Genomic DNA, 17810 nt, shown 5'->3' with positions numbered 1-17810 from the left:
TTTAATAAAACAACCACTTGGCTGAATCTGTTCCAGGAACTCAAAAGACAAAACTAATATGCATACACTAAATGGAAATCTGATCAAATCTCCAGTTTCATAAAGCTTTCACAGAAAAAGGGAGAGCAAACAATCAATGCAAAGCACAGAAAGCAGTGTGAGAAACAGCAGGCCAGAGTGGGAGGGCTCAAGTGGGACTTATTTTGAGAAAGGTAATAACAAAATTTTCTGCCAAGCATTTTGGCAAAAGAATTGGAGCTGCTCTCTAGGAGATGTCTAGGCCAGAGAGAGGAGAGCAGCCTGAGTGGTGCTCCTGCTCTGACAGAGTGAACTGTACTTTGCAATACAGCTCTCCATGGATATGGATTAACTGATTTCACAGGCCTCTCTCCACTCTTTGTTTATGTAGAAACATTTTTTGTTACGTCATTCCCCTGGAGTGTTGCAAGAGATTTTTTCCTCTGAAGCTTCTAATGCCTGCAACAATTTCACTGCCATCTTCCACAGATGAGTCTTTTCTCTGTTTCCCCAGCATCTTAACCTGTAACATCACCTACTGCTTACAGACTGAAACTGAACCCTGGGTACTGGAGGCTCAGGACTATGGCTTTGCACAGGCTATTTTGCCTCTTCTTCTGCAGGTTCTCCTTCTTCTTTAGTGCCTGTTTTGAATACAGAATGTCTCAGGACAGGCACAGCTGCTGCAGCTTCCAGCACACAGCACAGAGAGATGCTCATGTCATTCATAAAGGTCCTTGGTTCTATTCTAAACAATGTGGGCTCACAGGGCAGAAGAAAAGAACATAAACCACTTTATGCTCAGATACCCACACCACAATCTGCTGGGAGAAGAAAACAGGCCTCCACCACAATGCTAAATCTTACCCTTTGATACAAGAGGAGAGGAAGCATCTTTCTACAACGTGGGTTTGTGTGTAGGGTTTACATCATTAGACCAGGGAGAAAACTAAGGAGCATTCACAGTTACATCTTGCAGAGCTTGGTCTTCCTCTACACTGATGATAGGATTTTTATAGAGGAGCAAGGGCAGTTTACTTTGGGACAGCTCTGGCGAGCCCTGCCCTGACGCAAGGATGTCTCCATTTCTCATGAAGCAGTTCCTCAACTACTTTAGTTTCCAGCTCAGCTTATTAAGGTTAGCTGAAACTGGGTCAGCAGCTGCTCCCTGAGCTGCTCAGTCACTCCTACAGCATGCCTGGTAATCTCTGGAGTAAAGTGGGGTGTAACTTCTCTATGTGTTTGCTTTTCATTTGGTGGAGCATGCAAGGCAGTGCCCCAGAGCTCCTTTTCTGGCTCCAAGGACAGCACCCAACACCACTGCAGGGCACAGAGCTGCAGGCAAGCCCTGAGACAAAGCTCCTCCTTCTTGGTGCCACCACCAAACACCCCCAGCATGAAGCCTTTTAGCTTCTGTTTTCTGCCATTTTATACAGTGTTCTGTTTGCTGCTCTGTACCTTTCAGCTGCCTAGGGCAAAATTCCAGGAAAAACTTGATAAAAAGCCTCAATCACCCAACAGGATGGGGTGTGCACTTAGGTAGTAACTATAACAAGGCTCAAAAATGGGAACATTACAGCTGAGTCTGTCTTTTGTTTAACTACAGCAATATTGGAAATGGGACTCTGATATTTTCTCCTGGCCATCAGGAGATGAAACTGCAGCGAGCCCACGAACTCATCTCCCAGGTTGTGCTTACACCTCCAAGGCAGACGAGCTGTGGCAGATTAAACATCCAAACTGTAACTTGATCATTTGCTCTTGCAGCACAACTGCTGGCTAAATAAGTCATTGTGTGATCTAAAAGCTAAATTAAGGAAACATGTACTTTTAGGGGTTAAAACGAAAGAGCAGCATTCTGGAGTAATACTGGGAATTGGGGCCAGCAGAAGAGCATTTACAGTGGATTACTAAGCTTCCCAAATCACCAAAGAGGTAAAGTCCAGCAATATAAGACTCCTTTGTAGCTAACTAAAAATACATTGTCAGTGGATTTGTCCAGTTTTATGTATAAGCAATACTTCTTTCACCTGAACTAATACTAGTAGTCATATAAGCCCCTTATTGCCATGTGCTGCATTTTTTTTGCTAATCTTCAAGGATTTAGCTTCTTTGCCACATACCTCAGGGCACCAACTGATAAAGCTCTAACTCTCCATTTTTCCAGGACACCAGCAGTGCGGCCTTGCAAAAAATGAAAATCGCTCAAGAGATTTAAAGGGGAAATTTATTTTTAAAATCCTGACTTGCAGCAAAGAGGTGGATTTAAAAAAAGCTTATCTCTCAAGAATCAGTTTAAATTTTAATTCTATCTGGGGACTCTTTCATGCATTCTAGCTTTAAAGTTTATCTTTTGACAGGGACTTTTTGCCAAGGTAATGGGCAGCTTTGTCAATTTAATTTGTCCAAGTTTTTATTAGTGTTGAACTCCTTTTCCTAATATATATATATATATCTGGTGAGTCTATACTGAAGCTTTACCAGTTTGTATTTGTTTATGTGTCTGTTTATCACTCTAAAACAAACTTGGCAGAGACAACTGCAGAAGAAATGCAAAACTGAACATATGCAATGAGGCAAAACAACTGCCTCTATTTTACACACACCCATATTTAATTTAAAAAATAAATCTCAGCAGAAATTCTCAACTAAATACTGCCAAAACAGCTCAGGCACAAGGGGCAGAGAGATAAAATGGGGAATCTGTGAAAGTGTTGCTGCAGTCTAAGAGGCGACATGAAATTATCATGGACAACTGGGCCACCACCCCATCCATCACCAACTCATCCACAGAAGACAAACTTTAGTTCCCCACATCACCCAGATTCTGCATGGACCGTCTGTAAACTTTAAAAATATAGCACAATTTTGAAATCAGCACTTTGTTGCAAGTCCAGCAGGTAATATAAGTGTGGCAAGAAAAGGAGAGTGAGGAATATCCCAAATCCGAGCGTGTACAAACTGAGTATTACACTCAAAGAAGGATGTAAAGAGCATCTTGGTAAAACTGGAACTCACACAGTGCTTCCTAAGGCTAAGGACAGAGATTTAGGAACTCTTGTATCCAAGGTTATCACATAGGAAGACAATCTCTTTCTTTCCTTCTTTCTTTTCAATATTAACAATTTAATGCGTATTATAAGGTGAAGTGACAAAAAAATTAGAGCAAATCCTGAATTAGGGTAGCTGCTTCTAATGGGATTTCAAATCTGATAACATGCAAATATGCTGGTTTCATTTCTTAAATATTAAATATATTCTCGAGATTAGGTGATATTGGAAAGAAGAAATTATCTTTGGCTGATGTAAATCAGTAAGAGTTACAGGAATGCAAGGAACTCAAACCCCTTGAAAATTAGCTCTCCCCTTCAGTCTCTAAAGCATAAGACTCAAAACGAAAGGTGACATTTGAACACTTAGACCATAATTGGAAAATAATTTTCTTACTTCAAACAAATTGATGCAGGGGGGCAGATTTGCTAAGAGAAGACTCAGCAGCTCTTTTGAGCATGTGAGATAATACTTATTTGAAGGCAGACTGCTTCTCTTTTCTGTCCACCTGGGAATTTCCAGGCTTCTACAAACTTTGAAACAGCAGACTTTTAGAAACAAAATGTAAAGTTTATATGAAAGGCATAATAATAATAATAATAATAATAATAATGCTGCCCTTCTAGTGGAAACCTACTTGCTGCATCACAACACTGCATCCCTTTGCTGTGTGTGTTGCTGTTGAGTCTGAGCTGCAGCTTTTCCAAGTGAAAAGTGAGTTGAGAAAAGCCAGGACAATCTCACATTTCAAATTCACAGAACTAGATTTCCACTGTTTCGTTTTCCAAAGAGGTGGACAATCTCTGAAGCTCTTGGTGGACACCTTCCTTGGAGCTGTTATTATTAAGAAACACCAAACCTGTAACCACACTTCTCCTCAAAGCTCCTGGACAATGCTCAGCAGCAAACATAGGAATCCATGTGGATTTTTCAAGCAAGTGTGCCATCTCAACTCATCCAACCAGCTTACCTTTTCATGTTTGTGTTTTTCCTTTTCTTTCTCCTTCTTTTCTCTTTCTTTCCTCTCCTTTTCCTTCTCCTTCTTTTCCTTTTCTTTGTCCTTCTCCCTTTCTTTCTTTTTCTTCTTCTCTTTTTTGTCCTTCTTCTTCTCTTTTGGTTTCTCTTTGTCCTCAAATAGTTTCTCAGGTAGCATAGGAGACAAGGAAGGTAACATGCTGGGAAGCCTCATGGCACATGGTGTGCTGAACAAGGGCATAGACATTTCTTTGGGAGGTAACACAAGAGGCGCTGATGGCACCTTTATCTTATCTTCCTTACTCTTATCTTTGAGTTTCTCTTTGTCTTTTTTATCCTTGTCCTTTTTGCCTTTCTCTTTCTCTTTCTTTTTATCTTTATGTTTTTCTCTCTCTTTTTTGGTATTGCCATCTTTCAACTTTACTTTTGTGTCAGCATCCTCAAAGTCCTTTAGTTTGAATTTATACGGATCAGGATCATCCTCTTTGAGTAGTTCCTTCCACTGAAACTTTGCTTCCTTGTTTCCTTCCTTGTCTTTATCTTTCTCCTTGTTCTTTTCCTTCTCCTTATTTTTCTCCTTGTTCTTCTCTTTATCTTTTTCTTTTTGTTTTTCTTTCTTCTTCATTTTAGTTTTCAGCTCTTTTTTCAATTTCTTTTTCACTTCTGTCGATGAAGCCAATTTGGTTTTCTCCTCATAGACTTTGAGAAGAGGCTCTGGAGTTGGAGGTGAAGCAGAAGGAGAGGAGAAATAAGTGAAGTTGGTAGGTGGATTAGAAGGTGTCCCCATGTTTGCCTTCCGAATGACCTCATCAATGGAGTCATCCATTGTCCATGAAATGTCTGAACTTGAAGTCCCACCTGAGGCAGGTATTGGAGTTCCTCCTGCCTTATTTGCATTATTGGCAGGAACAGAAGGCTTAGGAGTTGTAGACTCAGATATAGAAAGTCTTTTAGGACTGGTAAAAATTTCCCCTTCTGATTCGGACCCGGAGGAAAACTCGAAGGGATCCGGTTCCCGTTCTGCACACGCACGAGCAATCACAGCATCGATCGAATCATCAATAGTCTTGTCCATGACCGGGACTTTCTTCACCTGGTTGTCCATATTTGGCTTAGGGGCAGGCTCAGGTGGTGTCTGTCCCTGTTTCACTTGAATATTTTCCTTTCCTATCTTCTCACTCAATGCAGCCAGAGGGGTTTTACTTGGTGTTTCAGGCTTCACGGGTGGTTGCGGAACATGAGCAGGAACCTTTGGACTTTTGGGACTTTTTGGGCTCTTGGCGCGACCTGGTGACTTTTTCTCTTTGGATCCAGTTTTTGGTGAACGAATGGGACTCCCAGCTACCACTGGTGAGGGTGTAGTTTTCGGTGATTTTGTCTTTTGTCCTGGAGAACTTGTTTTGGACTTTGTTTTGGGTACAAACGGCTTTGCCTCTGAAGTTTTGGGGGTCGGCACTTGGGATTTTGCAATGGGAGCCAACATAGGTGGTTCTGGCGAAGGGGGGGCTAAGTCTGTACTGTCCTGAACATGAACTGGAGAAAGCATTGGTGGTACTTTTTGTGTATTTATTGAGCTAAGAGGCTCACGTGGTTCCACAGTTCCATCCAAGGGGTCCCCTTTGGAAACAGACAGTTTTGGCCTTTTCACAGGTGGGAATTCCTCAGCATCAGGACTTTCTAATGGTCTCTTGCTTAAGTAGTTCTCATCATTAATTGTCTCATCCTCTTCCATATCTCCTTCTTCTTCCAGTGGGACCTGCATGGCCTCTGCAGATGTACCTCCATCGGTAGGAACCTGCTCCTCTTCCTCTTCTGTAACAAAAAACATTTAGAAAAACATTAGGATAACTGAAACAAACAAGCACCAGAGCAAATATTCATGTGCAGCTCAGTCCAGAAGAGACAACTGGACACATAAGAGCTTCTTACTGGTCTGTGTGGAAGGAACAGGTGGCACCTCCTGTCTCACATCAGCCCCTGCTGGAACTGGGGGTGCCCTCACTGTGGTAACACTGAACCCATGAGCAAAGGAGAGGAGGGTAGAGCTCACCAATGGCAGAGCTTTCAGAGCAGGTCCAAAGTGTCAGTTCTACCCAAAATCACCCTACTTCTACCACCTAACTTCTTCATTCATTTTTAAATGAAGGGAAAGAGGTTGAGGTGAAACATTTTTTGGTGTAATACAGTGTCAAGCAAAGTGTCCAAGTAAAATTAATCAGAACTGTCTTTCTTGCCTATATATCACACAATTTTGACTACAGATTAACTACTAGGAAAACATCTTCTTAAACCTAGTTTATTCTTCCTGAAGTAGCACAGTCTGAAGGTTAAAGAAGAGAACTAAGCCCCATTCAACCTGCCAGGTTCTGTGTCTGATACCATCTTAAGAGCTGCTGCAGGTGGACATTATCTGTTATGACTATATGGGAATGCCCCAGCATCGTGTGTGTGTGTTGGTTCAGATTAGGAACATGCCTTTGAAATGCATTTCCCCATCATCTCCCTTACTGTTGTTTTGTTTGCATCATGGGACAATCCTGAAGTGCATATACCGGTATGATACGCATACGCTGCATTCCTGCAGCAGTGAAACCAGAATGAAGGAGAAATCCACCTAAAACACTCCAGAGCAAGTGGGCATTCAAAAACCAAAAGCCAGCTTCTGAAAGCAAGATAAACCTGAAATCTACACAGTGTAGGCATCAGACATCAACTATTCCGAACCACTGTGGATACCACTTGTGTGATTGCGCTGTTTTTTTGTTTAATAACATTTATTTTTTTTCCCTACATAAACCACCATCTTCACACCCACATGTGACACTATGGTGCAGAGAAAGGAGAAAATTCACTTGAGATCTCCGAAGAAATCCACAGTAGATTTAAAAAGAGAACCTCTGATCTCCACAACCACAGCCAAGCACTTTATCCTCTTGGATACACTTCCTCACTTTCAAAATGGAATTATCTGAGCAGGAAAAAGGATTCCTAGTCCTGAATAAGAATGTCTACACAGGCATTAATGTGACACATTTGTATTTGCAGTAATTACATCATTACACTTCTGCTGGTTAACATTCCTACCCAGACAACCTCATTTCACTTTACCCCAAGTTTCTGTTTACCCACCTGCAAAACCTCAAGACATTTTGTCTAGTAGGGTTTCTGAGGAAAGATATCCTGTGCCTCAAGATTCTCACATGAAATATGTAGTAAAAAACATTTATGAGGACAGTGGTTAAAACCCAATTTCTTAATGAGCAAGTGGATTTAATGAAGAAAGCACCAAGAAACTTGAAACATTCCACTAAACGCTATTTACAACTCAGTAAGACAGCATTTTTCTGAAATATCTATTTTCAAGGAGTTTATTTTCAGGTTTTCTGCGCTGGTGTTTCTCTACTGTAATGTGTCAATGCTCTGATTTAGGAGAGTTGAGTCAAGAGCCCTGGGCTGCAGCACAAATCTTGCCAGCATCACAAATTAAGTAAAATGAGCTAGCAAGTCTGGCTTTCACCAGGGCCCAGAGGATTTACAGCAGCCAGCCCAGAGAGGAGACTTTGCCTGAGGATAAAGTCTTAGCCTTCCGTGAAAAACAGAAATGTTAGGGAGTTAGGTTTTGCCTGGCTGGGCACTGACATTAAATTTTTTAAACTGCAAAGTTAGAGTATAACTGAGAAATCACTGTGGACTGAGCCTGCACCTGCTATGGGGAAAAAAAATCTGCTTCCCCCATCATGGAAGTAATTTCAATCTCTGTTTAAGCTGCTGCAGAAATCAGCTGCCTTCACCCACTCAGAAGGTTTTGGGGATGAAGAATCAGCATTCATCAGATGTCACACAGCACTGGTTGCTACTGAGCAATTCCCTCCCAACCCCATTCCACCTACTTCAGCATTGAGAGTTTGTTTTCATTTAAAAGTAGGAGATAAAATTTAAAACAAACATCATATTTTAAAATTGGGATTTAGAGAAATCTTTTGCCTCAGCCACAAGACAAAAAGTGTAACCGAATTAAAATATTAGGAAAGATAGGGTTTGATGATACAGACTTTAGAGATAGGAACATTAACCATTTTAATGCAAGAAACATGGGGATAAAAAGAGTCAATAAAGTGGAAAATAAACTACTGCAACAGTAAAAAAATTACATTTACTAGAAAAATCAGAATATTTATTTGCTAAAGATTTCTGCCCAATGTCCATTTAAACAGTCCCCTTCTTAAACTGTACCTGAGGGAAGGATGCTGCAATATTTCATATTTTTATAACTCCTTCCCATCCCAAGGTGCTTCTCATGTTTTACCTACTTAGGATTGCAGAATACCAGCAGCTGCTGGATCAAAGGCAAAAAAACAATTTCAGAGGAGCTTTGGAGAACAGGGACCGGAGTTCTGTACAATAAAAAAAGAGCAATGCTTATTTTTTTTTAAATAAGGCCAAGTAAAGTTTGCAGCGGGCCCACGAAGTTTCTGTGATCTTGTGTGGAGGTGCCAGGGAAGGGCAGAAAGGTTAAAGTGCAGTTTGTAGAGGTGAGACAAGAAATCGGGGTGTCTTGGCTCCAGCTTTCATGCACATTCCTGCAAGCCACAAAGACAACTTAGTAAGGAAGCAGAAGCATTACCATCCCTTTTATATGGACTTGGATTCCCAAAACATCTGGAAAAAATTGCCTGGGTCAGTCCTGAACAATCCAGGGACTAAGGAAGTTCATGAGCACTTAACTCCTGACACACATTCACCACTTTTCAGACATGCTCAGATGACAATCTGGAATCCTATCATGGTCAAATGAAATCCAAATTTCTCTTGGAACAAGGCCACAGTCTGATCCTTAGCAAGGACTGGTTTTCTGCCAGGCAGTGCCTTTCAAACCTGAGCCACCACAGCTGTGGCAGAAAACAATGAAGCACTTTTTTTTCTTTTTTTTCTTGTGACAGTGGAGGGAGGTAGTTAATTAGAGAAAGTGAAATTTCTATCTTGAGTTCAAGACCTACGTCTCTTTTTCCTCCCAAAGGATTAACACCAGAGCAAGAACTAAATATGGAAAAACTTCAGCTTTTAAGTGTTTGCTGCCTGACTTGGTGATGAGCATTTACAACCACGCAGCCACTTCCTCACCTTTGTCCATGCCATTTGCCACCTGGCACTTCTGGACACACCATCCTTTGTGCAGGGATTGGTTTTTAACTCTCTTTACTGCCATTTCTCCCTATCTCCGGCCACCTTATTAATGATCCAGCCCGAGTTAGCATCTATAGGTCAAATGGATATCACCTCAGCCATCTGCCCTCATAACTCTCCCCTGTAATGAAAGGAGACTGGAGCTGTTTGGGAGGTTTCTCAAGATAACAGATACATTTTTTTTTGGTCGTTAGAGAAGTCAGTGCTGGATCAATATTAATGCTCACATTACTAAAGCTATAGAGAGCAATTGTTTATTATGTCAGCAGGCCCCCTGTGCAGAGCCTGGGTTACAGGAGGGATGAGTTCAGCCATCGCAGCACTGAATTTGTCCATCACTGAAATAAAACAAGCTGAGAGCTGTCAGCATGCTGACCATGAGAAATCTGGTTGGAAAGGCAGCATTTCTTACCTGAGAAAGAGCTGGCTGTGCCAGGGAAGTGGTGGAATCACTGTTCCTGGAACTGTTCAAAAAACATGTGGATGTGTCACTTGGGGACATGGATATAGTGGGGACTTGCCAGTGCTGGGTTAATGGACTTGATGATCTGAGAGGGCTTTTCCAACCTAAATGATTCAATGGGTAACAATATCACCTGTGTCTATGTCAGAAGGCAAATTCACTTTCATGAAAGGATGATCTGGAAGTTAAGGGAGGAAAGAATCCACTTGTCTATTGACACAGGTCTGCAGGGTCATTTGGGGCAGGTCACTCCACATCCTGCTACCTTCCCATCTGACAATGATGATTCCACCTCACAGAGGTGCTGTAAAAGCTAAACTTGATAAATATAATCAGAATACCAAATGCAAACCATGGGGATCTGTCACCACTTCAAATGCTGGAAAATTTCTTAAGCTCAATAATTCAGGCAAGAAACTGAAACTCCTGCACCTTTTTTAAGGAAAAAACACTAAGGAAGCTCAAACTCTACTTGGTACATCATGTTCCTGTGGCACAGCAGGGACCCCAGATCTCAGGGTTATTGAATATATACCTTCTTAATTTGGCCACAGCTCAGTTCCAGGACAGCAGTAGTCAACACTTCAGTAATTAATTTCCAGGTTTACAAAAACTGAGGGACTATTTGTCCCTGAAACTGACACAAGGGTATAAAGGAACAGAAATTCTGCCTTTTTGCAGAAAAAGAAGTGCAATCACCTGTACCACATTATCATGCTCACCTGGCTGCCTCGTCAGAGGAGGCAGCACAATGGGTGAGATAAAAGTGAAGGCAGGAAAAATAGATGCAAGCCTCATCTGATTGAGTAGAAATGCACTTATGAATGGGCATTCTTCAAACAAGAAAATCTATCACATCAATAAAATTAAAATTGTCATCATCTTAGTCGTCACCACTTTTTACTTGGTAACATCAGTGAGAAAACATAAGCACTGACAGCTAGATGGGTGTCCTAGAGAACATGGCACAGATTGGGACAGACAAAAATCTCTGCTCAGCTCCTGACCCTGCCAAAAACTTACCCTGTCTGTTGTCTGGCATTTAATTTAAGTAAAGTTCCAGTCTCTCTTCTGAAAACTGGATTAACATTTTGCTCTGTCACAGGGTGGTGACAGGATAAAACCGTCTGGGTAAGACATGCAGATTTAAGAATAAATGAATATTTTTTATGTACAAGATGAAGCAGAGTCAGACATGCTGGCCTAAAGCTGGACACCACTTGCTGAAGAAACAGTGACTTGGTTTTAGTAACAGCAGCTCTTACCTCCTATGCTACATCTAATGTATTAATTGCATAAAGCTCTGGGAGGTAACAGTTCCTGTGGAAGCCAACTCTTGTTATTATAATAATGTAAGATTTAGGCATTTGGCATTTGATACTAACTGCAGTATGCCAGATAAACAGGATCAGCTATCAGAGTAAACCCATTACGGATACAATTCTCAAAAAGCAGATGTTTCCATGCAACTCATACATGCCTATTTCAACTATTGAATTTCTTCCATAATAATTTTCTTTTTAAAAAGAACTTGAACATTTTTTTTCCTAAGAGAATGCAAAATGACCAATTAAGATCTATCAGTAGATCACAGAATTCTTTCACACATAGTTCTGTTCAGATCAGCCTCTCCACTCCTTTGCACTGCATGGTACCAAGTACCTGAGAATGGGAGCTGGAAGCATCAGGGCTTTTAAAGAAAATTAGGATTTTGGCAAGGAAGTGATCCGGCAGTGCCTGCACTAAAATCTCCAATCCATCTTTGTTTCCATGAATATCCTCCTTAGGACCACATGGATATCAAGGCTGATGGTTTCATACAGCCAGCTCAGCCTCTCAAATGCAAGGAAGGAAGGGATTGTCCCACCCAACATATGAAACATTTTAGTGAGGAAAAAAAAAATAGAAAAAAAACTTCCTGCAGACTTCCAGAATAATTTTCCTATTGTCTAGTTAAAGCATGAGATGAAGCCAAAGATAAGTTTTTGGAAATTTTAAGTCATTAAGTCAAGAGCTTACATCCCTATCATATCCTAATAAGCAGAAGCTTTTGATTTCTGTTAAAACTGAAGCCTTTTACTTGTGCCATGATATGTTTTATCTCTTTAACTTGTAATAACAATGGCCTTTTCCCAAAACAAACAGAAAGTGTGCTTGTAGTCCATAAAGGAAATTAATGGAAGAGGGACAAAATTCAATCCTGATATCCTACAGGCCAATATCCTGATACCTTAATGCAAAATGAACACACTGAGATACCTGTGACATGTGGGGCTTAGAGCACTGGATTTCATATAGACACTTGTGTATATGTTACATATATACATATATATATATATTTATAATTGTATATATAATTTTTCTGCTGTATGAACACAACTGATCACTGCTGTGACCTGTTTACCAAACCCTGACATTTCCCAGTTGATACCTTCTATGTGAAGAGAGCTGGGAAGAGAGCACCACCAAGGAATTCATCTTCCATGATGATCTCATGTCTCACATTTTTCCATTGACAGTGTCAGCAAGTTCACTGCAGTGCTTTCTCAGTATGTTATCAAATGTAAAACCCACCAATACATAAAAAAAAAAAAAAAAAAAAAAAAAGAAGAAGGAAAAAAAAGAAGTGCTTTCAGGTATGGGAAGTGATTTTGCATGTAAGGAAAATGTGAAAGGTGCTTGAAGTTAAACATCTCTACTTGTTAATCACACTGGAAAATGTTGCCCCAAATGGCTGGGTGGTGCCTTCAGTCCTTACTATTAGCCAGCACTGAAGTTCGAGGTGTTCAGCAGGTCCAAGACTTGGTGTATTAATTTATCAATCACTCCAGAAGCCCTTATTAACCTGTCCAAGAAGCAACAAGAGGTCAACAAAACACCCCTCCATCCCTAATGACATAAGACCTCCAACCATCTGGAAATATGGATGACGGCAATGATATGGTTCTGGAATCAAAAATTTCCAGGTTGATTCAGTTACCTCTCCATCCTCTCCATCTTGGTATGAAATCATTGGAGATGAACTACTGAGCACCAGTATGAGAAGAGAGATTGATAGTTTGCTAGAAACAAACCATAATTCCTAAACCTGTAGTTCTACATTTAAATGGAAACTGTCCCATCCTTTCTTTTGTCCTGGTTCAAGCATTTGTGCAGGAGAATGAGGAACTAATCGAGGCTAAAATAAGAAAGATTATCTGCTAGTTTGGGCTAGAAGTGACCTAATGGGATAACTCAAGTGGAAATATATCTGAGGGTGGAAGAAAAAAGAAAACCAAAGATAAAGTATTTTTATGCCCAGCTGGCAAAGTAAAAAACCCACTTCAAGATAACACAAGCTTAAGGGAGTGGGGAAAAAGAGAGCTGTGAGGAGCATCACTTTGAGCATAAGATCTTGGCTTAGGATATAATGTGAGATTTTGGCTTCCACTGCTGCTTTAGGATATCAGATGCAATGAGAGTAACACCTCTAAGTAGTTACTAGTGGCTGCCCTCATTCTAATATTTTTAAAAATATGGAATTTTATGAAGCCAAATTACACAGGGTTCTTAAAATGACACATCCAGTTCCCTGCTGAAGACAGAATTGGCAGATTGTTATCTGTTACACCCACAATCTCTCTCTGACCTGGCAAAATATTACTCCAGAATTTGTGCTGCTACAGTAAGCAAAAACATGTTTCTGTCTAAATACAACAAGGGAGACTTTATTTTTGCTTTGACTTTTAAGCAGTGGCTCAACATTTTCTGTAGCTCATGCACACACACAAACACACAGCAGTGCTGGGCTAATGGGTCTGGAGAGTACAAACAACCCCAGAAGCATCTTTAGGAAGTGATGGAATGAGAAATGTGTGAGATCCAGCCAGCTCCCTGTCAGCAGGGCAGCCTTGGCTCAGTCACTTTGGTGTTGCTCTGAATTATTTGGGATTGAGTCTCTCCCCTGAACTGTGTAGAGTGTAATGTGAAAACCACTGCAGTTAGATCAAAACATAGAACTAGGGACAGAAAACCTCTTCAACAAAATTTGGCTTAGTCTCCAAGCTTTTTATTTCATTTTTTACTCCTTCTGGGGTGTATGATCCTTAAAAGAAGCCAGAACTTGTCCCAAAGTATGTGGGAAGGAATAGAGGTTTTCTCTTTAAAGGAACATTTTGACTTGTAAAAAATAAAATTATTAGCAAAGACAAGGTAATTAGGCAATGACAATTCATAGAGTACAACCAATCAATAACAGAGTACATTAGCAAGACTGACAGAGGTGTGAAGCTGATACTTTATAAATGGCTCTATACTGACCTGTAAAAATGCAGCGTTTCCCTAACATTCGGCACAATAAAAAAACTAAAATGCTATATAAGCAAGCCAACCTGAAATGACACCTAGTATTATAAATGGCCTAATCTATATGTTAATACTGTTGTATCACATAACTGCAGCAAGACTAAGATAACAATATGACTTTGGGGTTTCTATGGCTACATCCTGGGCTAACGTGCCTGAAAGGGCTTGCTGCTGACACCACACAAGCTTTCTGAGTGCTTCTCTTTGGTTATTTATGATATGATTTATGATAACGACAACATCTCCTATTTTCTCCCCTCGTCAGATACAATAAATTGCCATCGTTAATCACCGTTCTTGCTTCAGCTATGATTACAATAGTATAATAGGGCCTAGCTATGGTAATACTGTGTATTAAGGTGTTTTGTCCCCCCCTTTAAAGAAATATGCATAAGTAGATCTTTGTAGCCAATGTCAGTACCTGTAGTATTTTAATAATCTTCCCAGGAGTATTCCTGGATGAGAATTTCTGTTACAACTGAGATTCAGCACTATTCCTCTTGTAAAGATCAAATTTACCATCTAAAGACTCAAAATCCACATAGTATTATCTGTATCTAATAATTCTCAAATATAATATGAGGGGTTTATACGTATTTTTCTTGAGAAAAGGAAAGCAGACCATCAGTCTTTTCACTTTGCACCTCTGTATCTAATCTTCCTGGCTGAGCTTTCCAAACCAGCTTTTCAAGTATCACAAATCTTAATAAAAACAAAAACATTGAACCTATATAAACATCTGGAAGGATTTTTACAGTGCTTTTCCTTTTCTATACTATGGTCTTGTATAAGAAAATATACTGTTCTACCTTCAATAAAATCCTAGGCTGAAAATCCCTAGGCTTTTACAAATATTTTAGGAAGCAACTATTTGTACCTCCTGGCAAAGGAACAGACTAAGTATTTATTGCACTAGGGTACCTGTATTTCTTCCATATTAATAATTTTTTACCTGGCATTGCAGAATTTTACTCCTTCATGGATTTGTAGCCTGTATGTATATTTGGGTACTTGGATTCGGCAGTGAGAAAATACTGCGATTATTTAATGTCTTATTTTGCAACTGAGCTAAAGAACTCCAGAAACAGAAAGGCATAACTGTCCCATAGATACCACATATTTCTTTCACTATATTACTTCAGATCCCATTCTTTCTTGCAGAAGTTTAAAATTTAACCCCAAAAAGTTTGGGTTTTTTTGTGTAATGCACCTGTGAGAGCAGAAATGTGGTTTAAGGCCCAAGCCTTAACGTTTGAACTGAAGAGTCACACTTCTCATCCTCAAGAGTCCCAGAGACAGCAAGAGGCAGACATGATGGCAAGATGGGCTATTTTAGATTGTACTAACAAGCATATTTGTATTTATATTGCTGCTAAAAATAGCTAGGGTGTCCTTCAGCCCAGAGTGACCCAACTCGTTACTGGTTTTGTGGCAAGGATAGAGGAGATGGGAGGGAAGATCATGGCAATTCTGATCAGTGGTCTCCTATTAAATGATGAGCTCATCTCCAAGTTCACAGGATAAACACAGACACTGCCAGGTGGGGCACAAAATCCACATGGAGAGAGAATTCCTCTGGCACCAAGGTCTGTGATCAGCTACAATGACCTGTGTCTGCCTTTGACTTGCTTTACTCCCTCAAAAGTAGACCTGGGCTATTTTGGGTCCTAATCTCTTATTCACATGAGGGACCTTCTGCAAAAATGCAGAAGGAAGTCTTGGCTCAACTCAGCTTCAAGACCATCATCACTCTGGCTATGGAGGACAAAGATGCAATTCTGCTGTCTTAAAAAAGGCTCTGAGTGTTTAAATCACCTTCAAATAACTTTTTAGTTCAACAACTCATTTGGCCATTAATTGCCTTTCCTCTCCTCCTCCTCTTGTGCATCACTTGCAATTGCAAGGGCATGTTTGAATCCCAATGATAAGCTGCTCAGGGCAAGAACCGTATCTGTGTTTTCCAAAGTGCTTTGGTTACTTCTGGCACTATAAGAAAAACAAACAGAGCATGTATTTAAGAGATTCTTCCACTCATCTTTTTGTCTTCATTGGGTAAGAAAGGGAAATTCAGTATTTTCTCAACAATTCAAAAATATTTTCTAAAAAAGAGAAAGACTGGGATAGGGAGAAGTTTATTTTCAATAGATGAATTCAGAGATATAAAAAAAGCTAGCCAGGTCCTGTACTCTAGATTAAATTGGAAAAGATCTGTCTACCCTGTTAGGTGAAATTCTAATCTCTGGTATTGATCCGTAGTGGCACAACTTAAGAGATGTCACAGAAATTTAATTAAAAATAAATAAATAAAAAGGCTCTGCAATTGGCTGGAAAACTCTCACTAATGTAAATGTAATTACTTCAGAGTGAAAAAAGGGCACATGTTCACCTCCTCCCTTAATAAATGTATACACACCATACCTAAAAGTTTTTACCAAATATTCCAGCTGTTGGGAATGGGTTGAGAGTATTTCTGATGCTGGGAATCCATTTCTTTAATGATATCAGGAGCAAATATGAATGTTTTTGCCATGTAGAGCAAGGAATTTATACTCACAGTTGCTAACTCAGAAACACAAATGCAGTGACAGCTTCCAACTCTGTCTAAATAGCATCCAAAGCCTTCAGGAAGATGTGCTGACCACACTTATCCTGGGACTTCAGTGCTCTGAACTGGCACCGGTGTGTCCAGGTACATCCCCCTCCTCCTTTGCTGGGATGAATTCTGAGCCACAACACGAATCCCATAACAAATACAATCTTCTTGATCTAGCAGAGGAGGAAATCACTGATGATAAGGTTTTAATAAAGCTTGACAAGCCTCAAAATTAAATTTGCTGGGAAGGGTTCACCCCCGAAACAGATACTTTCAGGCGGTCTTCACGAAAGAAGCCACGGAGACTTAAAGAGAGGAAAATGTTTACTTAAAGAGATTTTTTTCTTACAGCTACAAATCCAATTAGTGACTCTCTTTGTCTTCCAGCCTCTCTGCTTTATTCTGTACGGGAGCACATGTGTGTCCAGGCTCTCCCTGTAACCCTGCCCTGCAAAAGGTGCCCATGGGCAGAGAGAAAACTAATCAGGGCAGTGTGATCACCTAGCCAGCAGCGCTTCCCCGGCGACACTCCACAGCCATTTGAAACCAGATCGGGCAGCCCGACGCCACGGAGGGTTCAAAATGCTGCTGTCAGCACCACGGGGAAAAAAGTGCTCTGAGAGCATGGGGTGACTGTGCTGAGCAATAATTCTGTGGGCAGCTTCCCACTCCAGCAAGGAGCCCGATTCAGGAGGCCGTAGGAAAATTTAAACCACATCCAATTTAAAACCTCTGGGTTTTTTCCGGTGACCTTATAATTTTTCAGGGACAACTGCTAAAATCTATTGCTTCTTTCTGTAGGATCTCATGGATCACAGCAACATCTTCAAATAAATCTCACTTTCAAGGGAGCTCAGGGGCTGAAAGCACAGCACAGGAGTCAGTTACATGCTCTCACTGTACAAGAGCTTTTCTGGGAGACAACTGGAAAGATCTTGTGGGCTTTTACAAGGCCACAGCCACAAAACAATCCTGCTCTTCTGAGGTTGCTGCAAGGCTTTGTAGGACAACTAAGCTAAGCAGAAAGCAGTGAAAATAATAATGAAAAAATAAAGGGGAGATTCAGAGACATCAGAGTCCTGCATTTGCAAAAGTAGAGGTGGGCATGGATGTGAAATGACTGTGATACACTTCTCGTGGTGTCACTTGCAAAGGACACACAGTAAGATACTCCTTTACAAG

At 40.5% G+C, this 17810-nt stretch overlaps 1 protein-coding gene across 1 annotated transcript in view; it reads right to left on the bottom strand.

Moving 5' to 3' along the window:
* LOC131573115 (transcription initiation factor TFIID subunit 3) overlaps positions 1 to 17810 on the bottom strand; it is a 111862-nt gene that overhangs the window by 19869 nt on the left and 74183 nt on the right. The window contains exon 3 of the mRNA XM_058826717.1: positions 4040 to 5856. Within this exon, the coding sequence (XP_058682700.1) occupies positions 4040 to 5856 (1817 nt within the window). The remainder of the gene's footprint in view (positions 1 to 4039; positions 5857 to 17810) is intronic.

This window comes from Poecile atricapillus, chromosome Z (genome assembly GCF_030490865.1).
Source record: "Poecile atricapillus isolate bPoeAtr1 chromosome Z, bPoeAtr1.hap1, whole genome shotgun sequence".
NCBI lineage: Eukaryota > Metazoa > Chordata > Aves > Passeriformes > Paridae > Poecile > Poecile atricapillus.
The sequence above is the reverse complement of the archived record's forward strand: the minus strand, read 5'-3'. Positions and strand labels throughout refer to the sequence as shown.